Genomic DNA, 18449 nt, shown 5'->3' with positions numbered 1-18449 from the left:
AAAACCAAACTTTTTTCAACATTTTTCTTGTGAAGCTGAGTTTTCCAATAAAGTCACAATAGCTGAGGAAACAAAAGCAGGTATTTCAATAGGGAGAACAGTCAAATCTCAACAATTTCTTACATACTGTACTCATGAGGAATCTTGAGCCAGGCAGGCATGTTAGAGCCCTCAGAGCCCTCAAAGCTGCCTCGGCATTCTGATACCCATCCAATATCCTCCAAGGAGGAAACTTGAGAAACCTGAGGAACTTGAGAAAACCATTAACATGTCCCCAAAACTCTGGGGGCCGAATTTGCTCTTACTGTTGTCATTGAGATGCAGAAAAAAGTCACACACAATGGAGTCAGAGGAAGGACTGAAGCAGGATGCAGTTCCTAACCCCTTGTGTTGAGTGCTGGGTTTTGCATAAACTGTACCACGAGATATAAGCCTCATGAACATCACATTTGACTAAAACTGATGGATGGACTTGGGTTCATCCAAATTATAGTACTGAGTCACTGGTTTTAAAAAAGTTTATTTAAACAAAGTAGGTACATTTCACAGAAATGGTTATAAAATGCATAGCATATTATAAACAATACTGTTACTTCACAGATAGTAGTTATTATCCTAAATATTGCTTTTTAAAAACTAATGAGCCTGCTTGGTGAATCAGAAATCTAAAAATCCCCATCTTAGGCACTCTGGAAAAACCCAGTATGTGATATAATGAAGCAGGTGTCCACTTTTTCATTCACTCTACTGATTGTTTGTATTGCTGCACCATTAATTTGCCTGTTCTCATTACGTGGAAATATCCAGTCCCTGGAGTCACATGCCAAGACCAGATTTCCATTTACTGCACTACAAATTGCACTTGCTCAGCCAACCAAAACCCCATGAACTCCAAGGAAAGCTGACTGATGATCTTCACACTGATTAACTTAAAGGACAGAGACCACATGAGTGGACAGAAAACAAGCAGTTTTTCTAAGTTGTGCAGGTGTGTCACACCCATATTGCTATTCATAAACAACTTGATTGCAAATTGGCAAGTCCATACAGATTTCAGGCATGACTTCAATGGAACCTGAATGCCCAGTAGAAACAGACCTTACCCTCAGTGGTGATACAGTGTCACGAAAAGCAGACTTGAGCCTTTTTACAGCGCTGGAGAACTGAGCAGACCTCAGACATTCACGACAGCATACCCAAACACAGAGGCATCTGTTTTCATCAAGGTGCAGAGAAGTAAGTAAAAATGAAGAGCACAGCACCAATCCATTATCATAGCTAAAACAGATACCTGCTCATTCACACAACACTTCAGTAATAAATCATGGCTGACATTGTTCACGTATATACTTGTATGACAATAGGCATAAAGTAAATGTTGAGGTAAAAGGATATGCACAAGGTTTGCACTGGTGAAAGCAACTCTAAAATCAAGCAAGCTATAAAATCCATTAATTCACACACAACAGAGAAAGAAAAATCCCCACATTTTTAAAACATAGATACATGTAGACCAAACCATATGTTTGCAAAATATATAGATACATGCTGAAGAATCAACTGACTTTTTTGCATTATGACATGAGCTTTACAGTAGTTTAAGCTTGGCTTGGACTGAAAATAAAGAAGCTTGAACTCTGGCCAGCAGAGCTCCTTTGGAACAGTTTGTCAAGAGAGAAGAATGAGGTCTGAAGCAGTCCAAGAACACTGATGTTTCATTCACCATCTTCAAGTAGTTTTTGTAAGTTGCTCTGTATCTTAGAAAAAGAGTGGGAAAGAGTTGTGAGGCAAGAAGTGTTACACCGCATTTTAAATTAAAAAAAATATCAAGACATACTCTTCAATATACTCTGTCTGCATGTTAATTCTGTCACACCTTTTCATACCTCTGGTATTCCTGTTAAATGCTTCCCTTATTGTAAGTGCAATAAAAGTGCATAAAATGTAACACCTAGACAATCAACCAGCAAGTTTCATATAATGAATATCCTCTGAAATTTTCTCCTATAGATTGCCTCCACCATTAGTCATAAGACAGAAATAAAAATCAGAACTAGAAAGCAATGGGACAAGAAAATGAATTATTTTCACCTTGATCAAAATACAGTAAAAGCCTCAAACTTCCAAGTCATAGCTCTATGGCTAAATGGATAATTCAAATAGTTTTTTAACAGCTTCAGCCATGATACATGCACAGTAAAGTACAGTCTTGTAACCATTAGCAGACACGTCCCATTTACCAGATTCAGTGAACTGATTGTGGACTATCTTCCTTTAGCTGCAATGAAAGTATTCTCAGCCAGTTGCATCCTCCAGAATAATTTGAACAGATCTATTTTTACACAGCCTATTTACCCACTTTTCATCTCCTTGTCCTTAAAAGCAGAGAGGAGGGAATAGAGTGGGTCACATCCCCAGACACACACATTCTCAGTATCTCAGTATCTTAGTAACTCGCTGGCACTGGTAACAGATTTAGTCACAGCTACTTTCAGGCTTTAATTTGAGGAGCCACTGTACTTCCTGTTCAAAGATACCACTTTTCAGTCCTACATCATGATTTCCATCCCAGATGCACCCCTTTCTCAATAAGGATATTTTGAGGAAAGGGAAACACTAAGAAGCACCTAATTTTATGAGAATTGCTTAACGTGTAAACAGGAATTTCCTTTTAGCTTGGTAAGTTAGTGTAAGGGAATGAGTAATATTAGGCCACATTTTCCCTCCCACAATTTAATGCTTTATCCTTTGACAGACACGCTGCATTTTAACAAACTGCTAAATGCAATTAAAAGCTAAGTTAGCATAATTCTGCTAAACAATGGCAGTTCCTTGACTCCAAGTATGAAGCAGAACTTGTAAAAATAACAAGGTCGCACAGAAAAAATCATTGCTACATATTTGTGCATTAACCAATTTTTAACTGCAGAGTAATTTTTAGTTTTTAATCTAGATAATCTCAGTGCTCCAGTTTACAGTGCTGTGGTCACAGGGAAAGTAAGGGAAGACATGACAAGTTATACTAGAACATGTATGCTACCTTTGCTGCTGCAGCCACTTTTCACTAAGGCATATGAAACTGGTAAACAACTGCAGCAACTTTGCTCAGAGAACAAAAAGCTGTCAGATTTCTAACCACTGCTCATCTAGATTAGAACAGGATGTGGCAATATGCAGCTACAGGCAATTCTGATTTAGCTTGTATGCAGAGCACTTCAACACCCTGAATATCTGGCAGATAAAGGTAAGTCTTTAAGGCTCCAATCCTGTAGACATGAAATAAAGAAGGCAGGACACTAAACAAAAAATGCACACCACTTAAGACTTAGTTCAGGACAGAAGGTCACTTCTCTGGGAACAGCTGAATGACCTAACCATCCAGCTGTCCATTACTGTCTCCAAGCAGAGACTATATAAGGGAGTGGGACAGTGCCTAGCCTTGTTGCAGAGGGCTGGCTGGCTTCCCACTGAAATGAGGTCTCCTATGAACCATCTTGCCAGCCTGTCCCAGACAGCCAGAAAGCAGTAACCTCTTAAATGACCTAATTTGGCAGAAGACTGTATCTGGTAACCATCTAGTAACCATCTGGTTACCAGAGCATTTTTCCTTTGTATTCATGCTGTTATTGTCCAGAAAATACAGAGGAGTTAAGCCAGCATTACTCTATATTTTCATAGCCAAGAGAGCGACAATGTGGGAGAAGAAACCCATTTTTGGCACTATTTCTAAAACCTATACCATACGTGTAAACAGTGATATTTTATATTCTTAGCTTTATGCTATTTGAAAAATTTGGTTTGAGGGAAAAAAGGCATTGAAAGACTTTGGCACAGACTCAGTTTTAGAAACAGAGGCAAAAATATCCCGTGTGACTTAAGCACAAAGGAATTCAAGTAACTTTTGGTTTCGTTCCACTAGTGCTTTTGTCATGTTCTGCCTGTGTATGTGTACCCAACACACAGCATTTCACCCACCTGTACTGGGTGCATTTGTCAAGGTTTGGGGGCAGATGGGGCAAGGTCTGCAGGGGCAGCAGCAGTGTGCCAGGGCCAGGGGCTGCCCTGTGCTGGGCACAACCATTCCAACAGCATCCAGCAGACCCATGCCAGGGCACAGCCACAAGAGCAGTGGAGTCTCTGGTAAAGTGTTTTAGAAAGGAGAAAAACACCAAATAAGGAAATAAGGTCTGCACACCCACTTGTTTTGCATAGGCTTCCAATTTAAGTCACCAAATATGTTTAGTTTTCCAATTAGAGAATGGTAAAAAGCAGGAGTCCGGTACAGGGAACTGCACAACAGGTGCAGCAGCATTGGTGTTACTGGAATAAAACAAGCAGATCTCAGCCACTCTGTGTGAAGAAGCTGACTGCATATGTAAGCAAGCACCACTTTTCTTAATCAAAACTCCTAAAAAGCCCCAAACAGAAAAATTAATCAAATACCAATAAAGGTTGATTTTAAAATCCTTAGCCCTGATGGACTAAAAAAAAAAAAAGAAAAAAAACAGTTGAGATGACTACATAATGCAATAATCACCCTGAAGTGTCTGCCTCAGGGACACTTGGCCTGGTTATAAGCTTCGGTTCAAGGCAAAGCTTTTACACATACCAATGTTTATATTAGGGTTAATTTATAGTCTGAAAACTAGTCCTTTGTCTAGGAAAATATGCCACCTTTTGGTATCAAATTTGGGGTAACTCAACACTTTTCAAGATACAAGATCATAGAAACACAGCAAGAACTTGATGGGTCTATCAGCATTTGCATTATATCATACAATGTTATTACCTTTTCCAATTTTCTAAGATTAGCAGTTAACTCATCACAAAGGGCATCAGCATTAATTTGCAGGTGAGATCCCAAATCTTGGTGCACTTGATGTCTGTCAAATAGAATGAAAAATTTAAGTGTGACAGACTCAAAAAATGAGGAAAACAGAACTGGACACACATGTAGATGGCAACAGTGCCAAAATTGTAAACTGTACTAGTTTACAGAAATCTCATTCTCCAGAAGTCTGGATAGAACACTTTTGAGCTATTTCCCCTGAAAAGTTCTATAAGTTCCACATCCTGTGACTTGAGGAAATTGGAAAGCCCAAGCCCTTGACACTGCAGAAGTGCACATTAGATCTTCCTTCCTGTATCTTGCACTGTTTGGGATCAGAGCAACAAAATCAGGACTGTCTTGTGTTAGTGTTTCTGAAGAGGGATACAGTATCCTGCTAATAAAAATACGCCAGAAGTGAGAAAAAAGGCTTTTGACATTGCTTAATATGTGGGACAGGTTTACCCCACTTCTTGGATTATAAAATGGTAAAATATAAATGCAAGGCTGCATAGATAGAGCATCATTTCCTTCTATCCCTTTTTTAATGAAGAACCTAGCTCTGTCTTCTGACACATGCATACAAATCCTACTGCTTTCCACAGATGACAGCTGAGACCAGTTGGATCATAAACAGCACAGTCATTGTTTGATATGACCACAAGTGCAATGTCAGAGTGACCTGTTTTGTCATTGATGGGTAATCAAAGAAAGCTGAATTTAAAAGCACACTTATGTAAGAGCTTGCTAAATTTGAACCACTTTATAAACAGTTCCACCACGCCTGAGTCAGCTCTGTCTTGAATTTTATTTTTCCCTTCTCTTTTCCACATGGTGCTTTTCCAGCAGTCATCATTTCCACTCATGTTGCATGTGGCTGCATGTTTTGCACTGAGTTTATAAATGACTTTCAAAGCCATATTTTTCAGAGCAGCTCAGGGAAAAAAATCTGTTATAAGAAGGGGAGAAGAGTTAATGCAAAATCAATAAACTGATTAGTATTCTTAGCAGTATCCAGTTTAACTTCCAAAGACAAGAGCAGGGAGCCCATACAGCTTACAGACGCAAACTATTCTGGAAAAAAACCACATACCTCTGCACTGCTGCACCATTTAATGTTTGCATATTCCCATTTATGCAACATGGAGACAAAAAAAAAATCCCAAAAAACTAACTGCAGGGGCAGATGACAGCCATGACTTCAGCTACAGAAAGGAATTATTTCTGTAACTATGGTTCCTTTCCCTATTTCCTCTTCAAATAGACAGGCACCTGTACCTTGGTGTGTTTGGATTTTGCTTTGGTTTGTTTTTCTATTGCGGGGTTTTTTATTTCAGAAAGACAGGATATCAGTTTCTAAATGGTATATAGACAACACAAAGCTTTATACAAGCAAAACACATGTATTAGCTCAAAGAGCATGAAGTATGTTTCTAATATACTAATCAAATGACACTAAGACTGAAGACAGAAGTTACACCTTTTTCATGGAATCACTGCTCTGGAAAAAGATTTAAATCCCCAATATTTTTCCAGAGTTTATCTTACTCCTTAATATGTGAATCAAAGGCTGTCATGGACATAAGGCGTTCCTCCAGGACACTGATTTTATATCTCATGTAGAAGGTAGAAAGTATTAAAACACAAACACTGTAAGAGAGAAAAATAAAGTGTATCAGTTAAGGAAACTTTAGCAGCACCTGACAAATTCATTGTTAAAAGCCATTTAAATTATTACTTGCACATGTTCAATAATAAAGGTATTGTTCTTAGAAACATTTCAGAAATAGCATCAATGGCATTCAGACAGTTATGAAAATCTCAAACCTGAGTATGTGTTTGCTAAATGACATGCAAAAGGAACCTCTGCAAGTACTTAAACACTTTTAAAATTTTCTGAATCGAAAGACTCTTTGCTTTTAAAAGTAAATGGCCAGTTAAGTATAAGCCTGATGCAGCAGGCTTATATAGATATATGTACGTATGTATATACACATTTCTGGGAAGTATAAAAGCCACAATTCCCAATAATTTCCTTTTCTCAAGTAAAGCTTAGATTATATCAATCATGTTTACATTATATCAATCCTGTAAACATAAGAAAATCCTAGTTTTTGACAATCTTGTTATTGCTAACTTACAGAATTGCATAAAATACAAGTACATGGTTCAGAGATAAGAGCTTCTGGGACTTCACTTTGTGGAGGAACCTGAAGGCTTCAGAGTGGCCTGCAAGGGAAAGAACCAAGTCTTACTTTGAGCAGAGCAGATCACAGAATATAAACAGTGTTTTGAAGAACGCAACAGATAATGTAGAGGGAGAAGCAAGAAAGAGCTCTTGCATGTTATGTGAACCGATGTACTTTGCAAACTTATCTCAAGTTATTCCAGCTGCAGATCTGTCCTTGAATTCTTACCATTTCGAGGACTGTTTCGGGCTTTTCCATCAGGCCCACGTTTACTATGTGCATCTGAACGAACAGACTTGGCCTCAGGCTTGGAAACTTTCAAATGAGTCTCCGTTTCAACAACGTGATAATCTGTCAAAAGAAAGAATGTTGATAGAGGTGAAATTGTTGATAGCTTATTTTGGTCAAGAAATAGAGAAAGAGGAGAATTTTAAAAGTACATTTCTGTACTTTTGGGTAAAAAGTAGAAGTTGGTTTAGTATCCTTGAAACAGTTTACGTACTAGTTCCACATTAACACAAAATAAAAAGAAGCATTTGGGTTGAAAGAAGATAATGTAAATATATGTTGCACTTCTATTCCAGATCTTTTAAAAGATGGTAACCCATGAAAATCTTGAAAGCTACTATTGAAATTTCAGGCAGAAGATTATAGTCACAAAAGTAATCTCTCAAAAGGCCTGAATTTGCTAGAGTAATGATTCCAAATTACTTTAATAGCAACACCAAATGAGGATAGTGCATTGCTACTTTAAAAAGGACATTAAAACTTCCTGTCTGGACTGTCTTTAAAAATGCCAGCCAGTGGTATCTTGAAAGAAATGGAACAGAAAAATCTAATCACACTCAGTTCTATGCTCTACCTGTTTACCTGGACTTGCTCTAATGATGCACAAAAAACAACCATGAGTGACAGACGTGCTACCTTTCACTCCTACTTTCAACTCTTTTTCCTAGGATGGTTCTTTGCTTGGATATTGGTTTTCATTTGTGGAAAAAGAAATGGCTTGAAGTAGTTACTAGCCATAAGGAAGTAAGGCAGCAAGTTAAAAAATTATTTAGAAGCACTCTGTGGCATGTGATGATGCCACAATTTAATGAAGAGCAACACACAATTAAATACAGATGCACTGTAAATGTAAAATACCAATGAAAGCAAGTAACTCCAAATTATTTGGCTGAACAAAAACACAGAGCAAAAAAGAGTTAATAAAAGATGACATGACAGAGAACTGCTAAAAAAATGACAGTATCTTTCAGCAGTTTCTTATACAAATTACAGTCAAGATGGAACCCAGAGTACTAACAACATAACAACATATTAATATCTTAATATATATTAAGTGTATAAGAGAATACTCTAGGTTTTCACAACAACATTCTGCATGAGCTAGACAAAACAAGTATTGCTGTACTCATGAAGTTATGAAGTATGAGTTATGAAGAACAGCTGCTAAGGAGGTGAAGAACTTGAGACGAGATTACAAAGAGTGTGGTAAAGAAAGAACAACTTTGGATGGTATCTTCAAATATCTTAATAGCAGCAAAGAATAAAATGAGTGTTTAAAAAAACCCACCAAAAAAAGCCAAAAATAACCTTGGTGACCAAAAGTGATCATAGTACAAAGTGTTATTTGTATAGATCAGAAGTTGCACTGTGACTTGAACTACTTTAAAATGGGTTTTGATTGTTTGTTTTTCCTTCGTGTTTTAAAGCATGAATGGCTCCTACATTCTATCTCTGTTCACATGGCTAAGCAACTGGAACAAGCAGCAACAATTTAGATCTACTGATGACTAAGTCATTGCCTGAGTCTGGATTGCAGAGGGCCATAATAACAGAAATGCAGATACTGGGGCCTTGAGGAAGATCTGAAAATGCACATAATTCTCCAGGACCAAACAAATCTAGATTCCACATCAGAAGGGGATACAGAAGCAAAACTGAGAGCTAGTCCATTCTCCTTCTCTTGGAGCTCCATGATCCCACTCACCTTGGAAGCACTCCAGCTCTGGTGTCTGCGAGCCTGTGCTGCTGGATTCTTCCATCTCTTGTCTTCGCTGCTGCACTATTCCATCCAGATCAGAATAATCTTCAGTGAAATCCTGATGGGTAGAACAAATCACAAAAAGGCTTATCCCTGTTCTAAATCAAAACAATCTAATTTCCTCTAGAATCTGAACCAAAGATCCAAGCTTTAGAACTGTTTAACCAGGAACAATCTCTGACATCAATATGTGGAGATCAAACTAAAAAATAAGCTCCATAAGAGCACCAGAATTCAAGCTTCATCTCCTGCCTTGTCTCTAAGAAAGACTGTTAAGTTAGACAAGCTGTGAAGTCTAGGGCAAGTCCATAGACTTAAGACTCTGGTTATCACATGCAGCTTCAGAGCTCTTGCAGATGAGTAACTGTTTTACAGAGGAAGGTTTGCTACTAGAAACACTGCAAAAACTGTCCATGGCAGACTTTATGTCAGTACAGTGAAATCTGACTGCTAGACAGAGATATGGAGAACATACAGACCTTGAATAAATCCAAGGCGTACGCATGTATATAAACTGCACATCACAGATAATTATGGTAATTAGTCCAACTGTTTTCCAGCCTAAAGACTCATGGAAGTTTTAGAAACAGATGTCATGATTCTCTGCAGTTCGCTTTCTTCAGGCATTATAAATAGTACTTGCAATGAAAGATGCCATGCCACAAAAGAACAAACTTCTAAGCCATTTACCAGGGGCAGAGTTCTAGGGCGATCAGCCCTGAAGCTGTTTTCTGCAGAAGAGGGATTTGGACTGTTGCCCATGCTTGTATCCTGAAAAATAGTGGCACTGTCAACAAGCAACACAAGCAGAAAGCACTATTTCACAGCAAGATAGCAGTAATAATGAACACAAACTACATACCATCTTCACTGCCACTACTACTTACGTCAAGATGTATACAGATAGATTTTAATAGCTTGTAGGTGGTATCTCTGGAGAGTAGTGAGACAAACATGTACTGCAAAATAAAAGTTCCAAGACTGTTTGCAAAAGACATACAGTTTTCCTCTTATCTAAATAAAACTTGACAGGTGATTTTGCTGGTGATCAAGTAACAAAGTATGGCAGCAAAAACCTGTGGTTCTTTTTAAGCCTTCGACTTGATGTTTATCACACAAACACAGAACAGGCATATAAAAGTTACCATGTTCTGCTGCGGGAACAAGAGCATAATCCAGATCTGTTCTTTCTTTTAAAATCCTTTTCATGCTGTGTTTTACCTAACCCTTAAAAAAACTCCAAACAAACAAAACCCCAAACTTGCTTTTATGTACTGTCTCCTGCACCCACAGAATATTTGTGCAATGAAAATGCATTGCTTCTGAAGCTGCTCATAGCATAATCATATTTTCTACTGATTGATGCAAGTACAATTCCTGAATACAACTGTAAGCAACAGGTTTTTGTGTGTCTAAAGTACGACTGGTTAGGTAAGAGATACAAGTAAATGGAAGAACATTGACAGAGCTGCTAACAAAGAAGGTAACCCTCTGTGCATGCACTTCCTGACTCAGCTTTTCCAGTTCCTCTGGTGCTATGAGCTCTTGGAAAACAGGGAATGAATGATTACAGAGACCACGTGGCAAACAGAGATTCTATTCTTTATTTTCTCACTGGAATACCTTGTCCTCTACCAGTACTTACCCTATCTGTCACTGTTGCTATGATCAGAGCATTTGGCACAAGAAGGGCAGTTTTGGTTTTCTTCAGAAGTGTCACTGACAGCACAGGTATACTAATCTGAAACAAGGTAAATGTAGTGTTGGAATCCCAATACTCACATACAAATCTGTACCACACTCTCTCCTGAGGGGCCAGCCCAGCTACTGGGATAAGCCAGACCTTCAACACTCATCATTTAAAGATGTCTCCACTGCCCTTCTGATTACTGCTATTTCATGTAAAATAAGAAATAGTAATTACCTAACTACTTTTACTTCTCCTTATATAAAATGCTAATCCAGGCATTTGCTTGTGTCTTCCTTTCCTGATCCCTTCTGGCTCTCACAAGACTATGGGCTTACTGCACTGCAGATCAGCAAAATGAACCAATCTTAAAGCTATGCTTCTTTGTTTAGAAACCAAATATTTCAGAACATATCAGAGAAGAAAAGCTTGTTGAATAATGAGCATAAAAGTCTTCTTACCACTTACAGATCTGCAACAAGCAGGTGAGTAAACAGCTCATCCTTCAGCAAGGTTGAAAGACCCAATATTGATACACCTGCTGACTTCAACTGATTCCTGTGTGTGCCAAGGAGGCAGTCTACATTTACCCTGAAAAGTTCCCAATTTTCCTTCCTCCCTTATGTTTACATCCAACACCATTAGAGTAACGTCTGCTAAGTTTCAGAGTATTTCGCTTCAGATATTCTGCATGGGTTCTTCCTGTAAATCCCAATTTACAATGGTAAAAAATCTGTTTGAAGACAGTGAGTTGAAAAGCCTAGAGATTTAGTGAGTCAGACAAATATAATAATCCTGGATATGTATATAATATAACAACACCCATGATTAAGAAACAGATCCTGTTAAAAATATTTTTGGCACAGGCTCTCAGATCTACCTGAGAAATTTGGAAGCAAGGTTAAAAGTGTTCATAATTTGCTCAGTTTGCAATCATAGCACTGATTTAAAATATGCCATGGGAGGAGAATGGATTTACTCTGTGCAGTTTCTTGTTAACTTTTGTTCAGAATAGTAACACAAAATCATGAAATGAAAAATTGTACCAGGTAAAAGAAAAATCTTTTCAAGTTATAGTTTGGTTGCAAGACTGCCAAATATTGCTTGAACACAAATCCTGCTACAAGAAAGCAGCTTACAATTTTTCTAGTTGGTTCAGTTCACAATTCACCTTAAAGAACTTTAAATCAGAGATGTAAACGGCATTCTACTGTGTGTAGTTTAGATGGACATCATCACTGTAATCAAAACTAATGTGTGCATTCAGCACTTGCTTACTGCACTGCTCCCACAGCATTACATTGGAAGGGTGGAATCACTGTTTGATAACAAATACTTTTATCTGGAACAGTAATTGTTTCAGAATAAAAGATTTACCTGCAGGCAACATTGAAAGTAATTTAAAAGGGTAAAACAATGTCTAAATCCAAGAAAGATTCAAGGCCAACATATACAGCCAAATGAGTGCTACCTGGAAAAAAAGTTTTCCAATGCCTATTCAATCCTGCAGAAGCAATCTTTTACTTTTGAATATACACACTGTTTTTACTGCATACTCAAAACTCCTGAATTGCATAGCTGTTCCTTGCATGAAAGCTTTCAGTAAAAAACCCCAAACCTGCAGGTAGAACTCCTATCAAAAATTAACTGGAATGTGTAGATCTGCTGTTTCTCACAATAAAACACTTTATCCCTAAGCTTATATGGTTTTACAAGTTTTAATCAACAGAAGCTTTGTGTTCTGAAAACTTTGTCAGTGTATCTGACTGCTAAGAATGTTTCTCTTCCTGTCCAGCTTGATTTCCTCCTTCCTTTCCCACGACATAATTTTTTACTGTATGCCTGATTCTCAAGCTTTTTTCTTGATGGTATTCCTAAAAGCAGAATGACGCTGTAAATAAATGATAAGGACTATCTCCTTCACACTTAATTTTCCCCACAATGTTTTCTGAAAGTAAGACCCAAAACTGAGTAATTTGCAAAATTGCTATAATTACATTTCCAGTGTTTATTTCACTCTATCTTGTAAAATGTTTTCACTCTTCAGCGTATGTGTAAGCACGTATATATTCCTGAATTTAAAACCTTGTTAACAAATAATTTCCTAGTACTACATCATCATCATCATTCTGCATATTTTACCAGTTTTTCTATTCAATAAAGTTCTACCATATTCTTGTATACTTTTAGCTTACACTACACTACACTACTTTTAGCTTTGGCACTACAAAGCTGTTCCACAGTTTGAATTGTGTTCACAGTGAAGACTGCTAGTACAGCAGCTTAAATGTTAAGAAATTGCAAAGATAGCTGTTACTAATATTGAATGACAGTAGTGAACCAGTTGTTTTTTATTTTGTGTCATACAACTTTCACTAACATACACATCATCCACATTAACGTACTGTCTATGACTAGTAGAATCCATTAACTAGAAATCAACAATAGTCCTGGGCCAAGTGGTGGTAGACAATAACCCATAAGGTCACTATGGACAATGCGCTGTCAATAATATTAAACAATCTTTAAACCTTTTATACTTTATAAAAAGACCTTAAACAACAGATGGTACACCATCAAAACAGTTGACCCCAGAGAAATGAGATAATCTCAACCCCTAATCAACCCCTAGATCACTGGATCAAACCAGAAGCTTTGTTCAAGGATACACCTGAAATGAAGAAGCCAAAGAAATCCTTGAAGCATTTTGATCTGTTTCCCCAGATGCAGTGAAAACTAAAGCAGTTTATGTAAACAAAGCACACTCCAAAAGCTCCAAATCAACAGACCCAAGTCTTTGATTTTTCTGTATGCACATCATTCACCTCAGGGGTACTAAGCTTTAGGTGGATCACCAAGAAAGACTAATTTATGATCTTCCCAACAGTTCACATATCAGTTCTGATCTGCACACTGGGCTCACAAATAAAAACCTTGCCAATTTGTTTTTCTTTTATCCTGTTCTTTGTTTATGCAAAACAGGACTGCTAGAAGAATCCTTCAGAGAGCTTTGCTACTCAAGTCAGAAACCAGTTTTAATTCTTGCTTTCTAAATCCCTTAATATGCTTAATCCTTCTCTCCAGTGCCCCAGCTACAGCCTTGAAGGCCTTAATATTTTTCAGCCTTCCTTCCTCCAGCTCCTCCTCCTCTTTTATGTACTTAAACCAAGAGAAATATTTTCGCAAATTCTGTTACATGGTTTTGACAATGCCCTCACTGCTGCTTGTCCTCTCATCTGTTTCTTTCGGACATGAAGTCCTTAAACAAAAGATTCAATCTCTAATAATAACAGTGTTCAGTTTTAGACTGTATTTCAAACATCATTTATAAATAGTGATTGTATTCAATAAAACTTGGAAGTATTACTATCCTAGCCTCGCACAGTAATTTGAACTTGTGGTGATGAACAAGTTTTTAAGAATAGCATTACTGTTCTATATATAAACATTTTACTAACCTTAGTGTCTTTACCAAAGACCTTGGAATGGAAGCAAATCCAGTTTTCAGAAATGAATAACTTTCCTTGGTACAGAATTTCTTTCTGCAGAGCACATGTAAAGCCTGAAACAAATAGAATTCTATAATCTTGAATGTAAATCACAACCCAAGCCAATCTGGCTTCTGTTTTGTTTTTTTTTTTTGTTCTTTTTACAAAGCTATGATATGTTTAAGTTTATGCCTTTTGATTAACATTGTCAAACCTTAAAATTTTCAGTAAGTTTAACTAATACTGACAAGCTCAGATGATGTCACAGGCCTAAGTTTAGACTCAAAGTATTTGAAGGACAACAACTGAAATGAATAAAATGAATGGCAACATGCAAGTAGCCTCCAAAGGTCAAAAATCTTTTCTGAGAGAATGTGACCTATCATCCTATGAACTTTTTACTAACTTGTAGGTAACTGTATTACTAAAATAGCTGTATTACTAAAATGTGAAGAATTTTAATGAAAGGTTTTGTCTTTAAACTTCCAGCCCCACAGCTGTTGTCTAAAATGGATGTCCAAAAGAGATACAACACATGTAAAGTAATACTGCTTTTACTTCACAGACATTGAGCAAACCATTTCTTGCTCATGAATCACCTTCCCTGCACTCCTTTCAAGAAACATTTGCTATACATGTCTGTGTACAATTCTCTTCTTTTAAGAACTACATCATTAAAACATCATCAACAGCAAAAACTCAAGCTAATCACTTGATCAATGCTGTCTCAAGTAAAGTCTTTATTAAGAAAGATTCAGTACCAAAAAATACTGCATTAGATTAGGTTACGCTCCAGGAATGGCAAAGTGGGCTACAATTTCCAAATAGACCAAACATGTAGAGATTTAAGTTTTCCAAGGCTATAATAAAATGCCCATTGCATGTGAATCAAGGCCCTCTAGCTCTAAGTAAGTGGAGTTGAAAGTTTTTAAAATTTAGGTAGCTTCTCTTGTACATCACCACATTGCTTGGGTAACAACATTATCTAGGATCCACAGACAACAACAACAACAAGACTTACTTTGTTTCAGCGGCTCATCAATGGGAACATCTAGAAACAGCTTATGAAAGTGTGCATTTGCCTTCAGCTAAAAAACAAAAAGCCCAACAACAAAACCACACACTTTATTAGACAGTCTGACAACCAAGTGACCTGCTTCACTTCCCATCCTCCACACACCTTCCCATTCTGCCCACTTGTTTTACAAGAAATCATTTTTGTTTTCTATGTGGTTATTAATACTATATTGTGCTTTATCCAGACTCAAATACACTGATGACAAAGGAACCTGTGTCCTTATACAACCACGAACTATAGTGTTGCTAAACAAAAGCCTTGTCATAGTAGTTGTGTTTACTTTTACTCTATATAGGCAAACAAATAGAGTCTCTGTCTTACCTGATTTGAGGCACGTTTTTTCCTTTCAATCTTGGAGTCACTCTTGCTTGTCAGGACTGGACTATCTGTGGTGCTCTTGGTCCTGAAGATTTAAAGCATTTGATGTTAGCCTGGCCCCAGTTCATTGGTCTTGCTAAGTTACCAACAGGATGTGCTTTTCCACAGAAAATAATAATCCTTTAGATAACTTATCTCAATCATCAAGGATTATGCAGAGATAAAGAGGAGTGTATCTTTTCTTAAACTGCTGACTATGACAGTCTGATGATGGTCTCCATTTTATTTAGAAGAGGTATTCTAAATAACCGACTATCTGGTAAGGAAATACAAAAAGTTCAAAACATTTTTCCAGCTTAATGAATTATCACATTGCTTAGCTTCACCTTCGTTTCTGAGCAACATATGAAATACTAATACTAAGCAAGCACACTCCTTACTAATTCAAGATAAAATGATACAAAGCTTAGTAGTTGAGGTGGAAGGCAGTGTACAAAAAGCTATGACCTTGTAACCCAAGCTACGAGCTCATTTGAAAAGTGCAACAAAGAATAGGTGCACAAGTCAGAGGATGGCTATGAACGGTGTAGTGTAGCATAATGCAATGAAATCATTAAGATAACCAGCAACCCTACAGGAAATGAAATGGAATTCTGAGTGCCAGCTGTACAGGTAGCTGTACTTGTACAGCTCCAGCTATTTATACTGGAAATCCAGACAAAACCTCAAACAACTTTTAAAAAATCAAGTACAGATCAAGTTCTCTGTGGATGGCTGGGAAAATCAGTTTTGCTGTTTTATACAGGAGGAATTAATGGCATGGATTCTTCAGAAAAACAAACAGAGAAGGGGACAACTGTTTCACAAATCAGAAAGAGGAGAGCACTGTGTGAGAGCACTCTCTCTGAGATCTATATGGCACAGAATAAATGCATATTAACCTACTATAAAAATCAGGTAGCTCTTTTTCAGAGGTCCTCAGGAAGCAAACTGAACAGCAGAAGAAAAAACACATCACATGACTCATACTGAATGAACTGAAAATATGTTGTGCTAAAGATATAGTAGGGAAATAAAGGTGCTACAAAAGTTTCCATTACTGCACCATATGAGTGAGAGGAAGAAAAACCTTAAGTGCTATGGAGACACAGTAGGAAAGAGATTTTACAGCAATCTGACTTACACACTGACTTAGCAGAGAAACCAGCTGCATATTTCAGGCAGTCCCTCATAGAAGAAAACTCAAAAATATGTAAGTACATGTCTTTGTGTGCTTATATAAAGTACAGGTCAAACTGAAACAAATTGCGAACCTGATAAAAATCTTATATTTAGCCTTCACCAAAAGTACTCAATTATAGCATGTGAGAGGTAAGACTACAATGTTTGGAGGGGAAAAAAAAGTGATAACATATTCCTTCAAATACCTTTTCCTCAAAGATGCTTAATGAAATTAAATTACGTTTTTTTTTTAAATATTTGCCTTGTGACCAAAACAACAGTGTCAGGCTGACCACTGACTTTTGCACTGACTGTTCAGTTGACAAAGTGAAAGGGATGCAAAGGTTCAAGCCATCCACGTGGGATTTTAGCTTTTAAAGCACTTAAAATGCATTTCAGTTCTCCAGCAAAAGAAGAATTAATATCTTTGTGGAGACATTAGAAAATCTGATGCAACATATGGCACAGACTCCAAAATTAAAACTTATGTCACAGTTTTACCATGGACAATCAATATTCCAGCATGAATGTGTTCTGGAAACAGGCCAGGACTAAAACTGCAGCTCTGTCTGACTGCCTGTCAAATTGATTACGAAAGGAATGTAACTAGCAGTGGCACCAAACAGTGCAATATATTTTTTCCTAGAACAGGGGAACTAAGCCAGCTCAGAGTCTAAATTCTATTGTGACTGCTTGCAATGGGTAATACAGCAACTAAGGAAGGTGCCTGGATTCCAATTCACGTGCATAGCATATCCTAGGGCAAATTAACCCTAGGATATCTGATAAATATTGCTACCCAGTCTAGCTTTTGAAGTGGGTTGCAGCGATTTAAATTATCTTACTAGAAGAAAACTGACAGTATTTCTGGCATTACCTATCAAGATCAACTTTTTTCCGTTCATCAAAATACTCCATTTCACTGGTAGGGGTCTGAAGTGACACAGTGGGTGATTTTCCAGCCTTTCTTTTTTCATCAGTTCCATTTTCTCCATCTGAACTGCAGGGGAAAAATAAATAAAAAAATAAACAAAGAACCAAAGAAATAAAAGGACTCACAGTAATGTTGAAAGCCACTGCAACGTGTTGACAATACAGCATATATTAAAGAACAAAATTGTTCTTTATAATTGTAACTTATATTTCTTCTGATATCCTGAAAAAATCTGTATCTACTGACTCAACAGTACTATGCACCTGAGCCCCAGTACTGGAATTTCAGCAATGACAAACAGAGAACTGAAAGACTGCCATGGATATTTCAGCACTCATAAAATTTGTACCTCTAGCTTCCATTCTGAAGAGAACATCTCGTTTAGGAAAAATGCATTCCATACTCAGTACTCAGACTCAAATGACTAATGGAAATGAATTTGATTGGCAAACCATGAGAAAAACATCTTGCATGGCAGCATGTGGTGCTTAGCAGATTATTTGTAGCTCAATATTGCAAGAGGAAAATGGGTCCTATTTTGCCTCTCACTTCCCATCTTCTGTGAGTCCACATGCAGGATCTTTGCAATAAAGGTTTCTCTCCAAGTACAAAAAGCATTGGTTTTATTTTAAAAAGCAGCACTGCCACCACAGTGCACT

At 37.3% G+C, this 18449-nt stretch overlaps 1 protein-coding gene across 4 annotated transcripts in view; it reads right to left on the bottom strand.

The window, feature by feature from the left end:
- Window positions 1-504: 504 nt before the first annotated feature.
- The window catches only part of GRAMD2B (GRAM domain containing 2B), a 42080-nt gene continuing 24135 nt past the window's right edge, over window positions 505-18449 (bottom strand). For 3 of the 4 annotated variants that reach the window (XM_059492905.1, XM_059492908.1, XM_059492906.1), the window contains exons 2-14: window positions 17734-17856; window positions 15639-15720; window positions 15261-15327; window positions 14210-14313; window positions 10710-10805; window positions 9952-10023; window positions 9755-9835; window positions 9011-9122; window positions 7246-7368; window positions 6970-7057; window positions 6377-6478; window positions 4790-4883; window positions 505-1757 (exon numbers count right to left, since the gene is read on the bottom strand). In XM_059492905.1, coding sequence (XP_059348888.1) covers window positions 1716-1757; window positions 4790-4883; window positions 6377-6478; window positions 6970-7057; window positions 7246-7368; window positions 9011-9122; window positions 9755-9835; window positions 9952-10023; window positions 10710-10805; window positions 14210-14313; window positions 15261-15327; window positions 15639-15720; window positions 17734-17856 — 1186 coding nt within the window. In that variant the 3' untranslated portion in view covers window positions 505-1715. The remainder of the gene's footprint in view (window positions 1758-4789; window positions 4884-6376; window positions 6479-6969; window positions 7058-7245; window positions 7369-9010; window positions 9123-9754; window positions 9836-9951; window positions 10024-10709; window positions 10806-14209; window positions 14314-15260; window positions 15328-15638; window positions 15721-17733; window positions 17857-18449) is intronic. The other variant, XM_059492907.1, reaches the window with a different exon arrangement.

This window comes from Ammospiza nelsoni, chromosome Z (assembly GCF_027579445.1).
Source record: "Ammospiza nelsoni isolate bAmmNel1 chromosome Z, bAmmNel1.pri, whole genome shotgun sequence".
Classification (NCBI taxonomy): domain Eukaryota; kingdom Metazoa; phylum Chordata; class Aves; order Passeriformes; family Passerellidae; genus Ammospiza; species Ammospiza nelsoni.
Note: the sequence above shows the minus strand (reverse complement) of the source record. Positions and strands in the feature narration are given on the sequence as shown.